Source organism: Notolepis coatsorum (genome assembly GCF_963971535.1).
Source record: "Notolepis coatsorum genome assembly, chromosome: 10".
NCBI classification, from domain to species: Eukaryota; Metazoa; Chordata; class Actinopteri; order Aulopiformes; family Paralepididae; genus Notolepis; species Notolepis coatsorum.
The window spans coordinates 42,534,325-42,551,646 of record NC_140174.1 but is presented as its reverse complement, the minus strand read 5'-3'; the positions used below and the strand labels follow the sequence as shown (position 1 = coordinate 42,551,646).

Genomic DNA, 17,322 nt, shown 5'->3' with positions numbered 1-17,322 from the left:
AATGGCTGTGATTGGTTGTCTGAAAATGAGCTCCAGCGCATCGCTCTGAAAGTTCAGAAAGTTTCAACTTTCGGCCGCACAAAAAAGCTGAGAAAAGAAGCCGACGGCAGCGCACTTCCTGCGCTCCCTCCCCATTGGAATACATTGAAAACAGATGCGTGCGGTCAGAAATATGCGCCAAGTGGACGCGGGCCTTAACATCTGTTTTAAATATTCAAACTTTATCACTTGACAGGAATGTCTTGTGTTCGATTATTTTTTTTTGCTTCAAAAAGAGGGACATCCTCTCAATATGTGGGACGCGGTCTCAAATGGTGGGACAGTACAACCAAAAGGGGGACACCTGGTCACCCTACGTTACACCTCACCAACGAGAGTCCGCGCTGGCAGGTGAAAAGAAGTGGCTGGCTGACTCTGCATGTATCGGAGGGGACATGTGATAGTATCTATCAACCCTCCCTAGACCGACCAGTGGGGGGCACATGCGAGCAACGACCAGGAAGGGGAGGGGGGAATTGGCATGACTAAATTGGGATGGGAGAAAAACACAGAAAAACAGGAGAAAAAGTGGATTAAAAAAAAAAATTTGGAACAAGCGAACTGTCTATCAAACCCTCTAGTGACACATGCTTGTTATGTGCATAACAGTTACACAAGTAGACATTCAATTCATACAGACAAATGTAAAAATGGATCCTTCTCTATAATGTTTGATTGCATAGCACTAAGGAGGGCCGGGGCCAAAACCAACTCACCACAGAAAAGGATTATAGAAACCTATTGTTCAGTCAGGAGGTTTTATGGGAAATATATAGTTTTTGCAGATATCATTATCTTAATCATCTCACTGGTTGCTCATGGCTGAATCTCTAAATTAATTGTAAGCATCATACATATCATAAAAATCCAAACATACAAGTCATGACAATTGAATACAATTGGCTATAATAATTGTTATGATGATCCATTGAAACTTTGATTGATTGATTGAAAATGTTATTAACAGATTGCAGAATGGGTACAATATACAGTACGGCTCAATACACTTGACTGTTCCATTTAGAGTACTGGACTGTCTGGAGTCAATTGAAAATGTGTATAAATAAAACAGCATCTGTATTAGCCTATATCAGAGTATACATTTAGCATTTGTGTTCTCATAAAAGGTTAGTTAGAACTAAAAAAAAAAAAAAAAAAAAAAAAAAAAGTAAGGGCTGACTTTTAAGCGGGCAGTGGTAGGACAGCACCACGCGTCATCTTCCGCCGACGGCGGCGACAGGAAGACCCTTTTTACCGGGTGATTTTGTTGTGGACATACATCCATAGTACATCACCTGTCCTTCAGCTGGAAAATGTATTATAAATTCAGCGGAGTCACCCAGAAACTAACGGGTTCTGCTCCCGCCACCGCCTACAGCCCCCAGGTGAGACACGAACGACGAATGTCGACGAGAGTTTGGGTCGGTAACGTTAACCGGCTGATGATGACCTTCATAGTAACTCTGCAGACGCTCCATCCACTCGCCTCGCCTAATACATGCTTTTGACAAGTGAGACAATACACTTCAGGTTTTTTGTTGTCACGGCATTTTTATTATTGTAGACGTTTTTTTTCTTGCAGTTTTTTTACCGTCGGTATGTTACGTTAAATACTATTGATTATTAGCCAAATACGTCCTCATCAACGATAGCTTCCCCTAATCATGAACAGGTCAGTGTTAGTGTTGTTGGGAATGTAATGTAATTTCGGCCCTATAGCAGCTAGCCTAAGGGGGCCATCGGATTTGACCTGACCTTTATTCTTCATTTGACCTAATTATCCTCAGTAGGACCTTATTCAATACAGACATGTCAAGTGGTGTATGTGTGTGTGTTCCACTTGACCCTTGAGTCAGTCAAAACATGAAGCTCCATCCTGTATCGTGCAAATGTTGTTTGACATAGTTATTGATGAATGACACATTTGGATACAATTATATTTTAATATAGCTTGCCAGACACTTGCATAGTAGGTAGGTAATAATTTCCAAATGTGGAAATTATTGTGACTTCCTTCTTTCAAATACTTTGCCTAGGTCTTTGTTTTTAATCAATTGTTTGTTGTTTCTGTGTTTTAATGTGTGTTGATTTAAGTTTAATTTCATTGTTTTGGTTCATGCAGTTTATTGTTGAGATTTTTTATGTAATATTTGATGCCTTCTGTTCTGTGTATAGCCTATTCGTTACTGCGACATACTGAAGAGTTTAGCCTATTTTTATTACAGGGGCTGAGGCCAGGTGTGCCCGCGGAGGCCCCTACCATGATATTTGCCACACCTACCAAACTGGCATCAGAGTCGGGGGCCGTGGTGGAGTATATGGGAGGCAACAGAGTGCCGGACCTTCAGAGACTATTCCAGGTACGACCCTGCAGAAATGCTGGATCCACACATAATGTTCTCCATGGCAGAAATTAATGGTGTTGTGAGTCTTTCACAGTTATATATCGCTTATGTCTGTATTTTTTACTGTTGTGAAGCACTTTGAACTGCAACTTCTGTATGAAAAGTGCTATACAAATAAAGTTATTATTATTATTATCAAGGTGTAATCTTGGCATTTGATTGGTTAATTCTTTTTTATTTTTTGATGTAAATTTAGGGTCTTGTGGCAATCTAGCAAAGGTTCCACCAAAAGAGCGTAAATCACTTCCAATCTATGTGAACCTCTGCACGCGTTACACTCCCAGGGATACTCCTTCAAATCAATTCGGTTTTATTGTCATTGTATAATGAGCGAGGCACATATACAACAAAATTGTCTGTGTTCAATCAGAGACAGTACAGGTCAATCAAATGAAAAGACACATAAATCATCATCACAGTCATCATCATAAGACACTTAACAATACCTAGATAAAATGTAATGTATAAAAATATAGGAACCTATAGGAGACAGTAAAGTGCAGCATTCATGGTGGCATTGGTGGACAGTCGGGTAAATTAAGGGCTAGATCCACAAAGAATAGATTGCACGGAGCAAGTTGCACCCTTACTTACAATTCATTATGAATTGAAAATGGGGGACCCTGATGTAAACGAGACGAAAGTCTTTCTCTGGTCTGCATCCCTTTAACACATTGGACGCCAACAACGTTATAATTCGTTATTGCCCGCCATGCGTTGAACGCCAACAAAGTGATAATTCGTTGTTGGGATCAATATTGAATTTTTTCACCATGGCAATCATAATTCATCCAGCCTCCTTGCGGGACTGCAGCTGCACCCTGTCTGATATTGCAACCAGGGGTGTAGCTCCAGATTCTGGGCCCCATGAAAGAATGCATTTGTAGGCCCCCAGTGAATGCGAGCGCGCGTAAGCAATTTTGGCAATTTTTGTATTGATGAAAACGCATAATATGGTTTTTACCTATACATTCGGATCAGCAGTTCAGCACCTGCACTGTTGGTGGGTGAGCCTAGTAAAGGATGTCGCATTGCGTTCATCTTCAATGAATGGACCAATGCAATAGTCTACCAAAGCCCCCCCTCTCTCTCTATATATCTCACACACACACACACACACACACACACACACACACACACACACTTCAGAAACAAACATAGTATCAATGAGAGCATCAATAATACACCTGAGTGATGTCTAGTTAAAAAAAAAAAAAAAAAAAAATAGCTACGCCCCTGATTGCAACGCCTCAATACCGCCGCCTGGTGGATGATCGGGCGAGTTACACTCCATGCCAAAACCGGAAGTGGCGCTGGTGCATCGAGGAAATCCCTCCGGCAGTAATATCTTGTTACGTGGGTCCAGACAAACACTCGAGTGCATGGGATGGCTTTCGAAACGCAATAATCGATATGATTTCGGCGTTTATTGGGGAAATGGATCTAGCAGATCGACGTCAAATAATTGGAATATTTTTCCTCCAGTCTCATCGCGAACGGTAAGAGGAATCTAACGTTATTTTCAGCTTGATTGTCCATTTCTTTGTTTGCAATCCATCTGATCAATGTATCAACCCATACTAAATAAAGCCGTTACTGACGATCAAGGAATTATAAACGACCCCCCTTTCCTTCACGCATGATGAAGCATAATGTATACCGATCATATACATTTGAATTTGTTAATATAGCGTGTATAGGAAAGAAATCGATAATCTATCATATGCTTCAGGGCCTATAACTCGTGTTTTGGGAATTACAGCAGAAAAGCTTAAAAACATACTTATATTCTCGACGGTATTAACGCAACAATGTATGAATGAAAAAATATACCGTTTCCACATCCGGAACGATAGATACCCGATGTTGAATGGGCCATAGTAATGTCAATATAGCTATTGTAGTGCCGAGAGATGAGTCGGAGACGGTGGCTCGAGGCAGAGCGAATAGCATTTATTACGCACAGCAATACAACATGCTACTGCTACGTTGCTTGCAGTCAACTGACTCCTCTGAGAGAATTGCCGAATACATATATACGTACACAAATGTTCTAGAACATTGGTCATGTCATCATACGGGGACATCACCCATGTTCTAGAACGTTCGGCTATGACATCACCACAAATGTTCCAGAATGTTTCGGGCGGAACTAATGTTCCTAACAATAGTTCCGTGGGTGAATTATGTACCATTACAATCGCTACACTATAATATTTAAAAAGTTATAGCCCTGCAAAGAAGGTAAACATCTCCATAGGGTTACAGCGCTGGCAGACTGGGCATAAGGATGGGCATACTTCGTGGCAATCAAAGTGTTAACAATTGTGTATTGAGCCGTACTGTATTGTACCCATTCTGCAATCTGTTAATACAATTTTCATTCAATCAATCACCGTGCAGATTGATTGATTGAATGAAAGTTTTATTAACAGATTGCAGAATGGGTACAATACAGTACGGCTCAATACACACAATTGTTAAGGGGATGCAGACCAGAGAGACTTTCATCTTGTTTACATCAGGGTCCCCCATTTTCAATTCATAATGAATTGTAAGTAAGGGTGCAACTTGCTCCGTGCAATCCATTCTTTGTGGATCTAGCCCTAAGTGACGGTGCTGGGGTCAAGTGGTTAGAGTGCAGAGTTCATCAGGGTTACAGTCCTGGGGAAAAGCTGTTTTTGTCTAGTGGTGCGAACCCGGAGACACCTGTACCGTTTCCCACCAGGCAGGGGAACAAACAGTCCATTGCAGGGGTGGGTGGGGGCGCGGATGATGTTGCGCCCTCTCCGCATGCAGCGCTTCAGGTAGATGTCCTTGATAGTGGGTAATTGGGTGCTGATGGTGAACTCTGTGGCCTTAACTACCCGCAGCAGTTAGCCCGCAGCATCTAGTGCTAACGTTAAGCTCTCAGAATGGTAGCAGTCCTCCCGCAGCATCTAGTGCTAACGTTAAGCTCTCAGAATGGTAGCAGTTCGCCCGCAGCATCTATTGCTAACGTTAAGCTCTCAGAATGGTAGCAGTTAGCCCGCAGCATCTAGTGCTAACGTTAAGCTCTCAGAATGGTAGCAGTTAGCCCGCAGCATCTAGTGCTAACGTTAAGCTCTCAGAATGGTAGCAGTTTGCCCGCAGCAATCTAGTGCTAACGTTAAGCTCTCAGAATGGTAGCAGTTAGCCCGCAGCATCTAGTGCTAACGTTAAGCTCTCAGAATGGTAGCAGTTCGCCTGCAGCATCCTACACACAACAACAACACACACTTACCACAACCACAACGCTTTACGGTATTTTCACAGCACTGTCGCAACATTACCGTAAAGCGTGAACACCGTTGTGATCATACACAACACTACAGTTAGCTCTCAGAATAGCCAGTTAGCCCGCAGCACCAGCAACGGTGAGCGTGTCTCATTTAATTTCACTCACTGAAGCGGGGTTCCCCTCCTCCTCCTCCTCCTCCTGTGTGTAGACAACCAGCTCTGCATGGCTCGCCCCACCAGTGAGGACTAGAGATGTTCCGATACCATTTTTCCCTTTCCGATCCGATTCCGATACCTAAGCTTTGGGTATCGGCCGATACCGATATTTATCCGATACCAGTGCATAAAAAAAAAACTAAAAAAAAATTTATATAAATTATACTTTTTTTTTTTTCAGATACTGTTATACTGTTTTTTAGTAATAACTAGAACGTATAGTATTTATTCAACAACAGGTGATTGTATAGATTTGTATTAGTATCATTAATCAATGAGTATGGGCTGCAGCACTGCAGATATACCCTACTCCAATGATCCACACGGACATTAAACGGTGTTGCACTCGCTACTCAGTGGCTCTGCAGATATACCCTATTCAGTCTGTAAGCTAGTGGCAGATAGAACGTTCATGTTGTGGTTTTTGATGCAAAATAAATATTCAACATTCTCTTTTGAAACTCCGCCTCAGACTCTTATCCTTTGGCACTTGCTGTACTTTGCTTGCAGGTCTGCAGCCATTATTGCTGGATTATGTGAATAGCACCAACTTTAGACACGGTAACGTTATCAAGCTAAGCTAACTGACCTAGCGCGTCTTCCCGCATTGATAACGTTAGTAATAGTCAGCTAACGCTAGTCCGTAGCTACTTAACTTAAATACAATTCACCGTGGGTGCATTATTGTTGATAGACGGTCACGGACAGTGTTAGGTCCTGGAGAAAGGACAGGCGATCATCTGATTTGATGTAACGTTAAAAGCGGATGTTGTTCCAACTAGCTATCTTTCCAGCTAATGCTATCATAACACCAGCCAAACACAGCCCGATTCCCGTCCGAGCTCCCCGTCACACCGCACTGTCGGGGACAATGGAATTTAAGAAAGTGTATCTGCTGTTAAAATGACACAGCATCACACTTTAAAACATGTTCATTTTATAATCCTCACTCTCCGCAGGACTCGGCAGGAGATAAATTACATCATGGGATCGGAGGCTAGAATTTACGTGTACTCGCCAATACCGATACCAGCGTTTTAGGCAGTATCGGCGGCATTTCCGATACCAGTATCGGTATCGGAACAACTCTAGTGAGGACTAGTCTCGCCCTCTGCTGGCGCGTGTGTGCACTACAACAAAACTCTGTTTAGACTGTATTGATTTTCAATACCGTCGGTATTTCGAAATACCCCGGTATACCGTAATACCGTCATACCGCCCAAGCCTAGTCTGTTACCAGTTTTAGGATAATCAGACCTGTATTCACTGAGATATCAGCATGTGCCATGTGTGTGTGTGTGATCTTGAGGAAATGGATAATAGATTTTCAGCCCGCCTCTATAGCGTGCATAAGTACACATATACTATCGATAATCTAGCGTTTATTTGAAAATGATTCATAAATAGGCCAACAAATGACAACGTGTCTAGTGTATTCGAGAATATTCCAATAAATGCCATTTATGGGGGAATCTTAAAATTTTCAGAAATTTTTTTAGCGAACGCTAGCTTTTCGGAATGCTATAAAAAGCATATGAACCGATAAAAAAAAAAAAAAAAAAATATATATATATATATATATATATCCGTTTAGACCAGTGGTTCCCAACCTTTTTCCCCCCAGGGACCCCCAAACATCTCTGATGAAATTCGCGGACCCCCTCCTAATAAGATACCATAAAATACTTTTTTTTTTTTCATTTTAATAACAAACTGCTTATACACAGGCATATGCATCACAATTAGACCCACTATGCTTCTTTGACTTGTGCCTTCAATCAACAAATCTCATCTTGCACCATATGCATTTCAAAATGTTTGGCCAATATTCAAATGCTGTATTCATCCTCTCAAATCAGGCCCTAATGGTGAACGGTTTGCATTTATGGAACAAATCAATGCAACAAATTAAACTAAATATGAGACAGGAAATTCCAATCAGTAGCAGAGAGAATCTGTCCTAGCTGGGTTTAATACCTTTTTTTTGTCATTTTAATAACAAACTGCTTATACACAGGCATATGCATCACAATTAGACCCACTATGCTTCTTTAACTTGTGCCTTCAATCAACAAATCTCATCTTGCACCATATGCATTTCAAAATGTTTGGCCAATATTCAAATCCTGTATTCATCCTCTCAAATCAGTCCCTAATGGTGAACGGTTTGCATTTATGGAACAAATCAATGCAACAAATTAAACTAAATATGAGACAGGAAATTCCAATCAGTAGCAGAGAGAATCTGTCCTAGCTGGGTTTAATACCCTTTTTTTGTCATTTTAATAACAAACTGCTTATACACAGGCATATGCATCATAATTAGACCCACTATGCTTCTTTGACTTGTGCCTTCAATCAACAAATCTAATCTTGCACCATATGTATTTCAAAATTTTGGCCAATATTCAAATCCTGTATTCATCCTCTCAAATCAGGCCCTAATGGTGAACGGTTTGCATTTATGTTGAATGAAGTAAGAATCCACTGCAGTAAAAATATCCTCACCTCGAGTGGTGGTAGTAAGGTTGACTGACATGAGAATGTCCTGCTTCAGATCCTCATTTTCAATATATTGCACATAAACGATGAGCACAGCCTCGTCTGCGACAGTTGTAGTTTCATCAAGTTGTATGGCAAATGGACCCTTTCTAAGCTTTTCTGACAGCTGCTGCTCGCAATCACTTGACATCTTATTAGGGATGCCCCGATCGATCGGCCACCGATCGTTATCGGCCGATAATCAGTATAAATATGCAATCGGGGAATTCCGATAATTAGTCATATTCGCCGATCGCGGAAACTGATCAAGTGGATATCTCACTCGCTTGTCTCAGACGCACAGGACCTGCAAACTGCTCCTCCTCCCTAGCCCCGCCCGTACCCGTGTAGAGTTTGTAAACACAGAGGAGGCGGACCTCCTCTGCTGAGTCTAGATAGTGCATTCGACCTGAGCTAACGTTAGCTACCTAGCTATCGTTACTGTTTAAACAAAATTACCCAGTCAACTATTCACTTTTAGTAGGCATTGTCTAACGGTATTTAGCCGGCTAGCTACCGATAGCTCCTGATATCAACAAATGCTCCAGCAAGTCTTGTAGTGCATGTTGATACCTCCGTTAGCTCGCGTTAGCTGACGTTAATTCACTGTTCAAAACGAAATGTCCGATTGAACTAAATAGTTGTCTTAACGTCATCTAGCCGGCTAGCAGTAGCTACAGATAGCTCCTGATATCAATGTCTTATAACATTGATTGAATGCGTATTCGAGCTGAGGGCTTGCTGAATGTGAAATGACTGGAGCTGTTTGCAGATAGCGAGCAAAAGGATTCTCCGGCGCTGCAGCGGGACCCCATTGGTAACGTTAAGTGCTTTGGTCATTTCACATTCAGCAAGCCCTCAGCTCGAATACGCATTCAATCAATGTTATAAGACATTGATATCAGGAGCTATCTGTAGCTACTGCTAGCCGGCTAGATGACGTTAAGACAACTATTTAGTTCAATCGGACATTTCGTTTTGAACAGTGAATTAACGTCAGCTAACGCGAGCTAACGGAGGTATCAACATGCACTACAAGACTTGCTGGAGCATTTGTTGATATCAGGAGGAGCTACTAGAGTACACACAGACAGTGGAGCTGTTTGCAGATAGCGAGCATTTTGACTTGTTGCGTGGTGGCGATGTCTCGCAGATAATACAAGTACAAGTCTAATTATATAATATATATATTTTATAAAAAAAAAAAAAAAAAAAAAACTTTTTATATAAAATAAATTTTAATTTCTTTTTAATCAAAAACTATCGGATCGGTATCGGCCGATATGGCTCACGACGATCGGTGATCGGTATCGGTGGCAAAAAACGTGCTCGGGGCATCCCTACATCTTATCAATTCGGTCTTTCACTACATTGTTCGAGAGTGGTACTGATTTTAGTTTATCCGCCACCTGTGGGCCGCACAGTTTCTAAACCATTTTGATGCAGGCTGGTTTGATGAGCTGCTCGCCAATATTGTGCGGTTTCTTTGCTTTTGCAATTAAAAGCTAACACTCAAAGGAGGCTTCGGTAGCCTTCTGTAAATCACTGCCACCCCTGCTCCACGCTACTCTAACATCAACAGGCTTGTTCGCCTTGAGAGACTGTTCTTTCCTCCGAAAAAAGTCTGGATCCTTCCCAACGGTTTCTGGGTGCTTAGACGCCTGATGTCTCTTCAGCTTGCTGGGCTTCAGGCTCGAGTTTGCCAACTTTTCTCCACAAATCACACACTCAGGTCGTTTGTCTAGTCCCTCAGTGAAGCCCATGGTGATGTAATTTTCGCAATTGCTGTAGGTCCTAACTTTTTTTGCAGATGAGCTGCCGTCATCTCCTTTTCGTTTGTCACACATTTTCGCCTCTGGCGGCTGACTGCAGACGAGCCGAGAAAGTTAACTAGCGTGCTAGGCTAGCTACAGAAAGTGATACAGTCAACTGATTCGCGTTTTAGCGGCTACCCGGTAGCCTACTGTTAACGTTCAAAAATCATGTCTAGATGTTTATTTATTTATCTTTATTTTTTATTGTAGTGGAGAGACTATTCATGCTTCTGATGATAAAAAAAAGAAAAAAAAAAAAAAAAAAAAAAACTCAAATCATCTGTGGTCTGGCGGACCCCCTGCGCCCCCTGGCGGACCCCCAGGGGGTCTGCGGACCGCAGGTTGGGAATCACTGGTTTAGACAATGTTGACTGCAAACAAGTCATTGATAAGCGACGGGCAGATTGGACACATAGCCATAATTTAAAACATAGATTATGCGTTTTTAACACTAACATTGAAGTGGATGATGGCATTCAACGGGGTAAAAAGGTAAACAAGGCCGGCTCTGATAGTGTTAACAAGTCAAGAAGAAACATAACAATAAGTCAAGAACAAAACAAGAACACCATAATGTCCAACAAATTTAAAATAAATGCAAATAAATGAATGAATGCAAACACTCCCAGACATACCCCACGCGAAGGTAAGGAAAAACTCACTAAAACCTAACAATAGGGAAAAATGCACCACAGGCAGTGTGGAGGAGAGAAACCTTAGAAGGGCCATTCAAGGGGGGATCTCCCTTCTTAGATGTCGGTGATAGTAGTGTTGCAGACTGACAGTTGGTAAGCATGCACTCATTTGTGTAGTGAAACACACATAAACTTAAAACTGGAGTCCAATGCCAACGTCTTCAACAGAGGACTAAAAGTATGGCTGAAATCAAAGCAGCAGTGCTCACATACGGTATGTAGACGCGGACTGGTTTTGTTGTTTTGATCATCTTGTTCTGGTAACTATTTGTTCTGATTTGTGATTTTAATTCTGTATTATACTGTTCATTTTATTCTATCTTTTTTAGAAAAGCCTCAATGGACTAGTGTTGAAAACTAGCACTTGTGCTATAAACACGCAAAACAACACATCTGGTCTGTCCACTATGACTGGTCCAATGTAGCTGTGGTGTCCATTATAAAAGTTTTTATTCATTCATATCAGGGAGGAGGTGTTCAGGGTCCATGTCAGGTCGTCAGCGATGTCAATGTGATAGCAAAGCAGTCCTTTTGGGCCAAACTGAGTGTCTCCTCACTGTCGGGTGAAAAGAAGCGACTGGCGATGTGTAGTAGTTTACACCCTCCCCTGACCAATGGTAGGGCAGCGCAGTGACCAGGAGGGAATTGGCATAACGACAAAATAGGGGGATGGGACTAAACGTGAAAAGGCAACAAAAAAAATATCTCAATCAGCCATCCAACCACAAACGGTCATAGATGATATCACAAATGTCTGTATTATCATAATAAAATCTTTATTCTGGACTGATACTATTCTGTTTCCTCTTCTCTCCCACCTCTTGTCTATTTTGCCAACTACCTCCTTCCTGCACTCTGTCAGACGTCCGACGGCAGGCCCGTTCACTTGAAGCGTGGAGTCCCCGACAGGCTCCTGTACCGTACCACCATGGCACTGACCATAGGGGGCGCTCTCTATTGTCTTGTGGCTCTTTACATCGCAGCCCAGCCCAGAAATAAGTGACCATCGACCCTGCCTCCATCCTTTGACTGACCTAGGCACAGCACAGCTCAGCACAACACAGCAGTGGCTGACCTGATTCAGGGTTGTACCAATGTACCATGCTCTTTTTCCAGGCTAAGGCTGCGGCTCCATTGATCTGTCGCTGAACGGATAGAAATTTGACAGAAGGTATTAATGGTGTCCATTGGTTTATTTTTTTATTAGAACCCAACATAATCGTGGTTTTGCAGAAACGACAGCTTTGTGGATGCTAACGTATTTGTTAGTTCCAAAAGTTCACCCTCTCCAAACCTTTGTCAGAAAATACCTAAATCTGGCGGAGGCGGACACGACGTCAACCTTGTCCACCAAGCGGATACTCCACGTTGAAAACGGACGTAGACGGACAGACACGACTGATCAATGTAGCCGCAGCCTAACCAACTTCACCCTAATAATCATTACTGTGACAACTTATGAAGCTCTGACATCATCCTGACCTACACATCTTCTATGGTAATTCATAGTATTTCATCGCAGACATCGGAAAACAGGTGATTGTAATCAAGGAGCAGGTGATTATCATTAAATGACAACCGTGGCCAATGAGCTGCTACTGGTTGACAAGACACGTTGTGAAAATACTATGAATAGCCCATTCCATTGTTTTTCCAAAGGTTTATATATGTGTGCTCTGCTTGCGTCTCATCCTCGATTCCTCAGTGAAACATAGGGACTCCTCGTTCACTCGTGCTGTTTATGGGAGGAGCTCTACACGTTTAACAGCCTACATCAAAGGTCTTTGAAAAACACTTGTATCCTCCCAGACAAGCGAGGAAACAGGCTTCCTCTGTGTGTTTCCTATGGCCTTAATGTGGCACAAAATAAATCAGTTTCCGGGTCACGGGAGGTATCGAGGACGTAGGACAGAGGAAGGGAAGCTTTTTTTTTTTTACCTTTGGAATGGACCATGAGACTGTGCTGAGGGATGATTATGATGAATGTGATCATGATCATGAATGTCGTCAATGTCAGAAAATCACACAAATTCTACCTATTTGTCTGTCTTGTTTGTTTTTCAAAAATATATACTGTAAGTTAATGAATTTAATAAAGAAAACAAGAGTAAAACTATATTTTGAACCACTGTTTTCTGTCATTGTCATCTTTTGTGCCCACTGTTTTTTAAGGGCATTTTAACACCTGCCTTGTTAAGTGAGATTGAATCAAGCCCTGGAGCATTTACCTTGGCTTGTTATGTTTGGATAGATGGGAACTAGGGATAGATGGATATATTTGTGAGCTGATATTATCGGACGATATTCGCCTTGTACTGATAAATGGTTATCGGCAAATGTGCCACAGATATTGGCATGTTCCATGGTTTTGATAGAACATGCCTTGAGATGTTGATATATCTGGCATTGTTATTATTTTAAAGAACACACCAACATTATGGGAAATGCGCTTACCGTCTTCTCCAGAGTCGGACAAGAAGATGCCAATAGCCCAAAGCTATGGAAGTAGATATGGACCACTAGCCTAGCACCAGGAGAGGTGTTTTTGGCCAAAAGCTAGGCTAGCTGATCCGTATCTGCTTCCATTCATTGTGCTGAGCTAGGCTAACTTGCAACCGGATAGCTTTCTACTGAATGCACAGAGAGGAAATTGGTATCTATCGTCTTGTCTGATTCTGGAGAAGACGGTAAGCGCATTTCCCATAATGGTGGAGTGTCCCTTAAGATTGATTCTATTTCATACCCACACAGTTTTGAACAGGCTGCCATTTGTAGTGCCATGATGCCGGAGTGAGTGTGTGTGATGGTGACGGCTCCATCTGGGGTGTAACTGCTGCTCACTTGGCTCAAAAGCTGTCTCTGTCTCCTATTTGTCTGTGTGGGCCCTCGTGTCAGATGCTCCTCACTGTATTCAGTGTGTGTGTGTTTGAGATACAGTTCCTGATAGCGATGCTGGCAATCTCATGCGATTTAAGCTGCTGAAAGACTGAAAGGGTTCTGTACTGTTCATAACCCCACTCCTCCCTCTCAATCGACACAATTAATCTGTAGACTAAGGAATCTGCATTGCCTATATTACTACCTACTATGCTAATTAATTCAAACCTTTATTTTTATTCCCGAAAGGACAATTGAGGTCACCCTCATTTTCAATGTCGTCGAGACTTAGACATTTCAATGCATACATGTTTTACAATATAATAATAAATATGAATAACTATATAGCATGGACAGCATTCCAGAGTGCACCACAGTAATTAGTATAAAATGAACATAGGCATACAATCAGCATATAGTTGACAATAAAAACTGCATAAATTGCAGACATAAGAACAAGGTATAAAAGTAGTGCAACGTAAACGTGCAGACAGAAGATTAGGCATAAAATAAGTACAATGTTGCTTGAGGGCATGTGAACCTCCCCGAAACAGCCAGTCCCACAAACACCCCACACATCAATCCCCATCCAAGACCCCCCCCCCCACCAATTCTGGAGACGCTGGGTTCGCGTGTTCGATCCCAGCTCTCCACATTGTTTTCAGTTTGGCTGGTCGTCCGTACTAATACAATTGGCAGTATTAGAGGGTGGGAAAGCTGATGGGTGGGTCCTGGGCGTTGTAAACAGAAAAAAGAAAAATACTCCTACAGTTCGGTCGGGGCGCCTGCTCAGCGAAGGAAGGATCTGGAGGGAGGTAGTGTGACCTTCCACACGTTACACTCTCTCAGTGAGAATCTGAGATGCCAGGCTGGCTGCCGGCTGGCTGCGCATGTGATAGTCTCCGGCCTCCCGGACCAACAGTAGGGGGGGTGCGCAACAACCAGGAAGGGAGTTGGGAATTGGCATAACGACTAACAGTGGGATGGGAGAAAAATCGGAAAAAGAGGGGGGGGAAAAGACAGTAAAAAAAAAAAAAAAAGTGTGCCATGACCAAAGGAAAACACAAATAGCCTGCGTGCCACTCACACTGCCATGCATGGTGACGGGAATGCCGCACCATCCTCCCTGGTCCCGGCGACCTCGCCACCACGAGGAAACTAGCGAATCCCACCCCCAAACTCCACGTAGGAAATTACAGGCCACGCACCCCTGGACCTGCAGCCACGCCAAAGGAGCCACAACTCCAAACACTCAAGCAGACGGACACAACAGCGGTCAAATGAGAAGACATGCAGCACCACGGACGGTCTGAGACGACACCGGGACACCCCGAAACACAGCAGAAGCCGCAACGAGCCCCCCACGCAAGGTATCCCCAAAACGCCAGCGAACCGAGGGAGCCCAACTATGAAAACCAACCAAAATTCATCAAAGCACACGCAAGAGACCAGAACCCAACTCCAGGTAAGGTTCGGGAAAGGCCCAGCCGAAGCCATAGGCGCCTCCCCCAGCGTTGAACACCAGCCTCCAACATGCATCCCGACGGACCCCGGCCAGTCCCCACCACTGAACTCTCCCAGCCCACCGACACCCCAGGGACCCCCCGCATGAAGAACCCACCACAACCCCCACAGCATCCCAAAGCGTCCAAAAGGCGTCCAAAAGGTCCCAGTGCCCGCCCGAAGATCTAGAACCCCCCCCCCCCCCCGGCACGGCCACAGGCCATGAAGCACATGACCCGCCACCCCCCCCGCAGAATCCGAAAGCAAAAACATAGAACCCACCGATCCCCCTGTGAGGGCACGGCCAGTGTTGATTTAGCCTATCTGCCAGAGAAGACCAACCCACTTTCTCATAAGATGCAGTGGTGTGTATCATATCTGTCACCAGTGATAAATCGAAGAGCAGAATCTAACAGTAGTGCTATCACACCCGCCCACGGGTTTGGCAACCTCAGAGGGTTGAGTAGAAGAGGCAGCATTTCTGTATATCACGTCTCCATAATCCAAGACAGATGGAAAGACTGCTTCAATAACCCTCTTTCTACACATCATTGAGAAACTAGATATATTCCTGTACAGGAAACACATTTTTTGCCTCAATTTCCTGGCAAGGTTGTCTATATGATATTTAAACAAATATCGAGCCAGATTCAAGATATTTATATATTCAGTTAGTTACCCTTTCTATGTCCGACCCATTTCTGGTTGATATATGCAAACTTGTCATCAATATTTCTGGTCCGAGAGAACACCATGAATTTAGTTTTGCTTGCATTTAGTACATGCTTATCTTGCAGAGCATTAAATGAATGTTGTAGATTGTCAGTAGCTATTTGTACAGAATCTGCGGTACAGTAGATAATTGTGTCATCTGCATATAAATGGACTTGACAGCCCTTCAAGGACAAAATAATATCATTCATATAAATAGTAAATAAAACAGATTGATGGGTGCTTAGAACAGAGTGGTTAGAGAGAAATGTTTTGAGTTGGTTATTCACTAGTGATTCCAGGATTTTAGCTAAGCAGGACAAATCAATTGGATGATGATTGTTCAGGTCAGTTCTGTCTCCACCTTTATGCAAAGGAGAGACAGTTTTCCAAATACTGGGAACTGTATTAGAGATGTAGAGAGATTACAAATATATGCTATATAATAGGTCTATGCTACTATGCACTCAAGTTCAACATCGTTTGGTGAACAATCTTACTCTAAATCTACTTAAATGATTACATCACCATAGTCCAAAACTGCTTTGACAACTCTCTAGAATCTCTTTATTTGCCATGTATATCATTTTGCATATGCCCAGGAATTTCCATTTGTATTTAACCCATTCTAACTATTTAGGAGCAGCGGGCGTTCCATAGCCCGGCACCCCGGAGAACAACTCCAGTCCTAATGCAAGTGCCTTGCTCAAGGGCAAGGGCAGGAGTATGTATGTTTGCATGTTTTTTGTGAGATGAGAATATAATCTCTATCCTACTATGCACTCAAGACTTTAGCACTCAAATTCGGCACTGTTTGATGAACAATCTTACTTACCCTTAGCTACCAGAGATGTACCTCACCTGCTGAAGTTGTACAGAACCTGTAAGTCGCTTTGGATAAAAGCGTCAGCTAAATGACCAATGTAAAATAATTACAACACCTACTTGCTCCTACACCCTGTGTGTACATCGGGGCTGGTGGCAGTGTGGAAGTAAGGGCTCTCGGGTTCTTCTGATGTATTTAGTGATGCACGATATAATATCGGCCGATATGGCCATTTCTTTACACATCGGTATCGGTCCGATATCAAGATTGAGCTGATATAAAAAAAAAAAAATATAATATATATATATATATATATATATATATATATATATATATATATATATATATATATATATATATATATATATATATATATATATATATATATATTTTTTTTTTTTATATCAGCCCAATCTTGATATCGGACCGATACCGAT

At 42.5% G+C, this 17,322-nt stretch overlaps 1 protein-coding gene across 1 annotated transcript; it reads left to right on the top strand.

Moving 5' to 3' along the window:
* The first annotated feature begins 1,280 nt into the window (after positions 1–1,280).
* Positions 1,281–13,097, top strand: cox7a2l (cytochrome c oxidase subunit 7A2 like). Its single transcript, XM_084323450.1, has 3 exons — positions 1,281–1,424; positions 2,265–2,399; positions 11,831–13,097. Exons 1-3 carry the CDS (start codon positions 1,353–1,355, stop codon positions 11,969–11,971), a joined length of 348 nt encoding a protein of 115 aa, XP_084179576.1. The 5' UTR covers positions 1,281–1,352; the 3' UTR covers positions 11,972–13,097.
* The last annotated feature ends 4,225 nt before the right edge of the window (positions 13,098–17,322 follow it).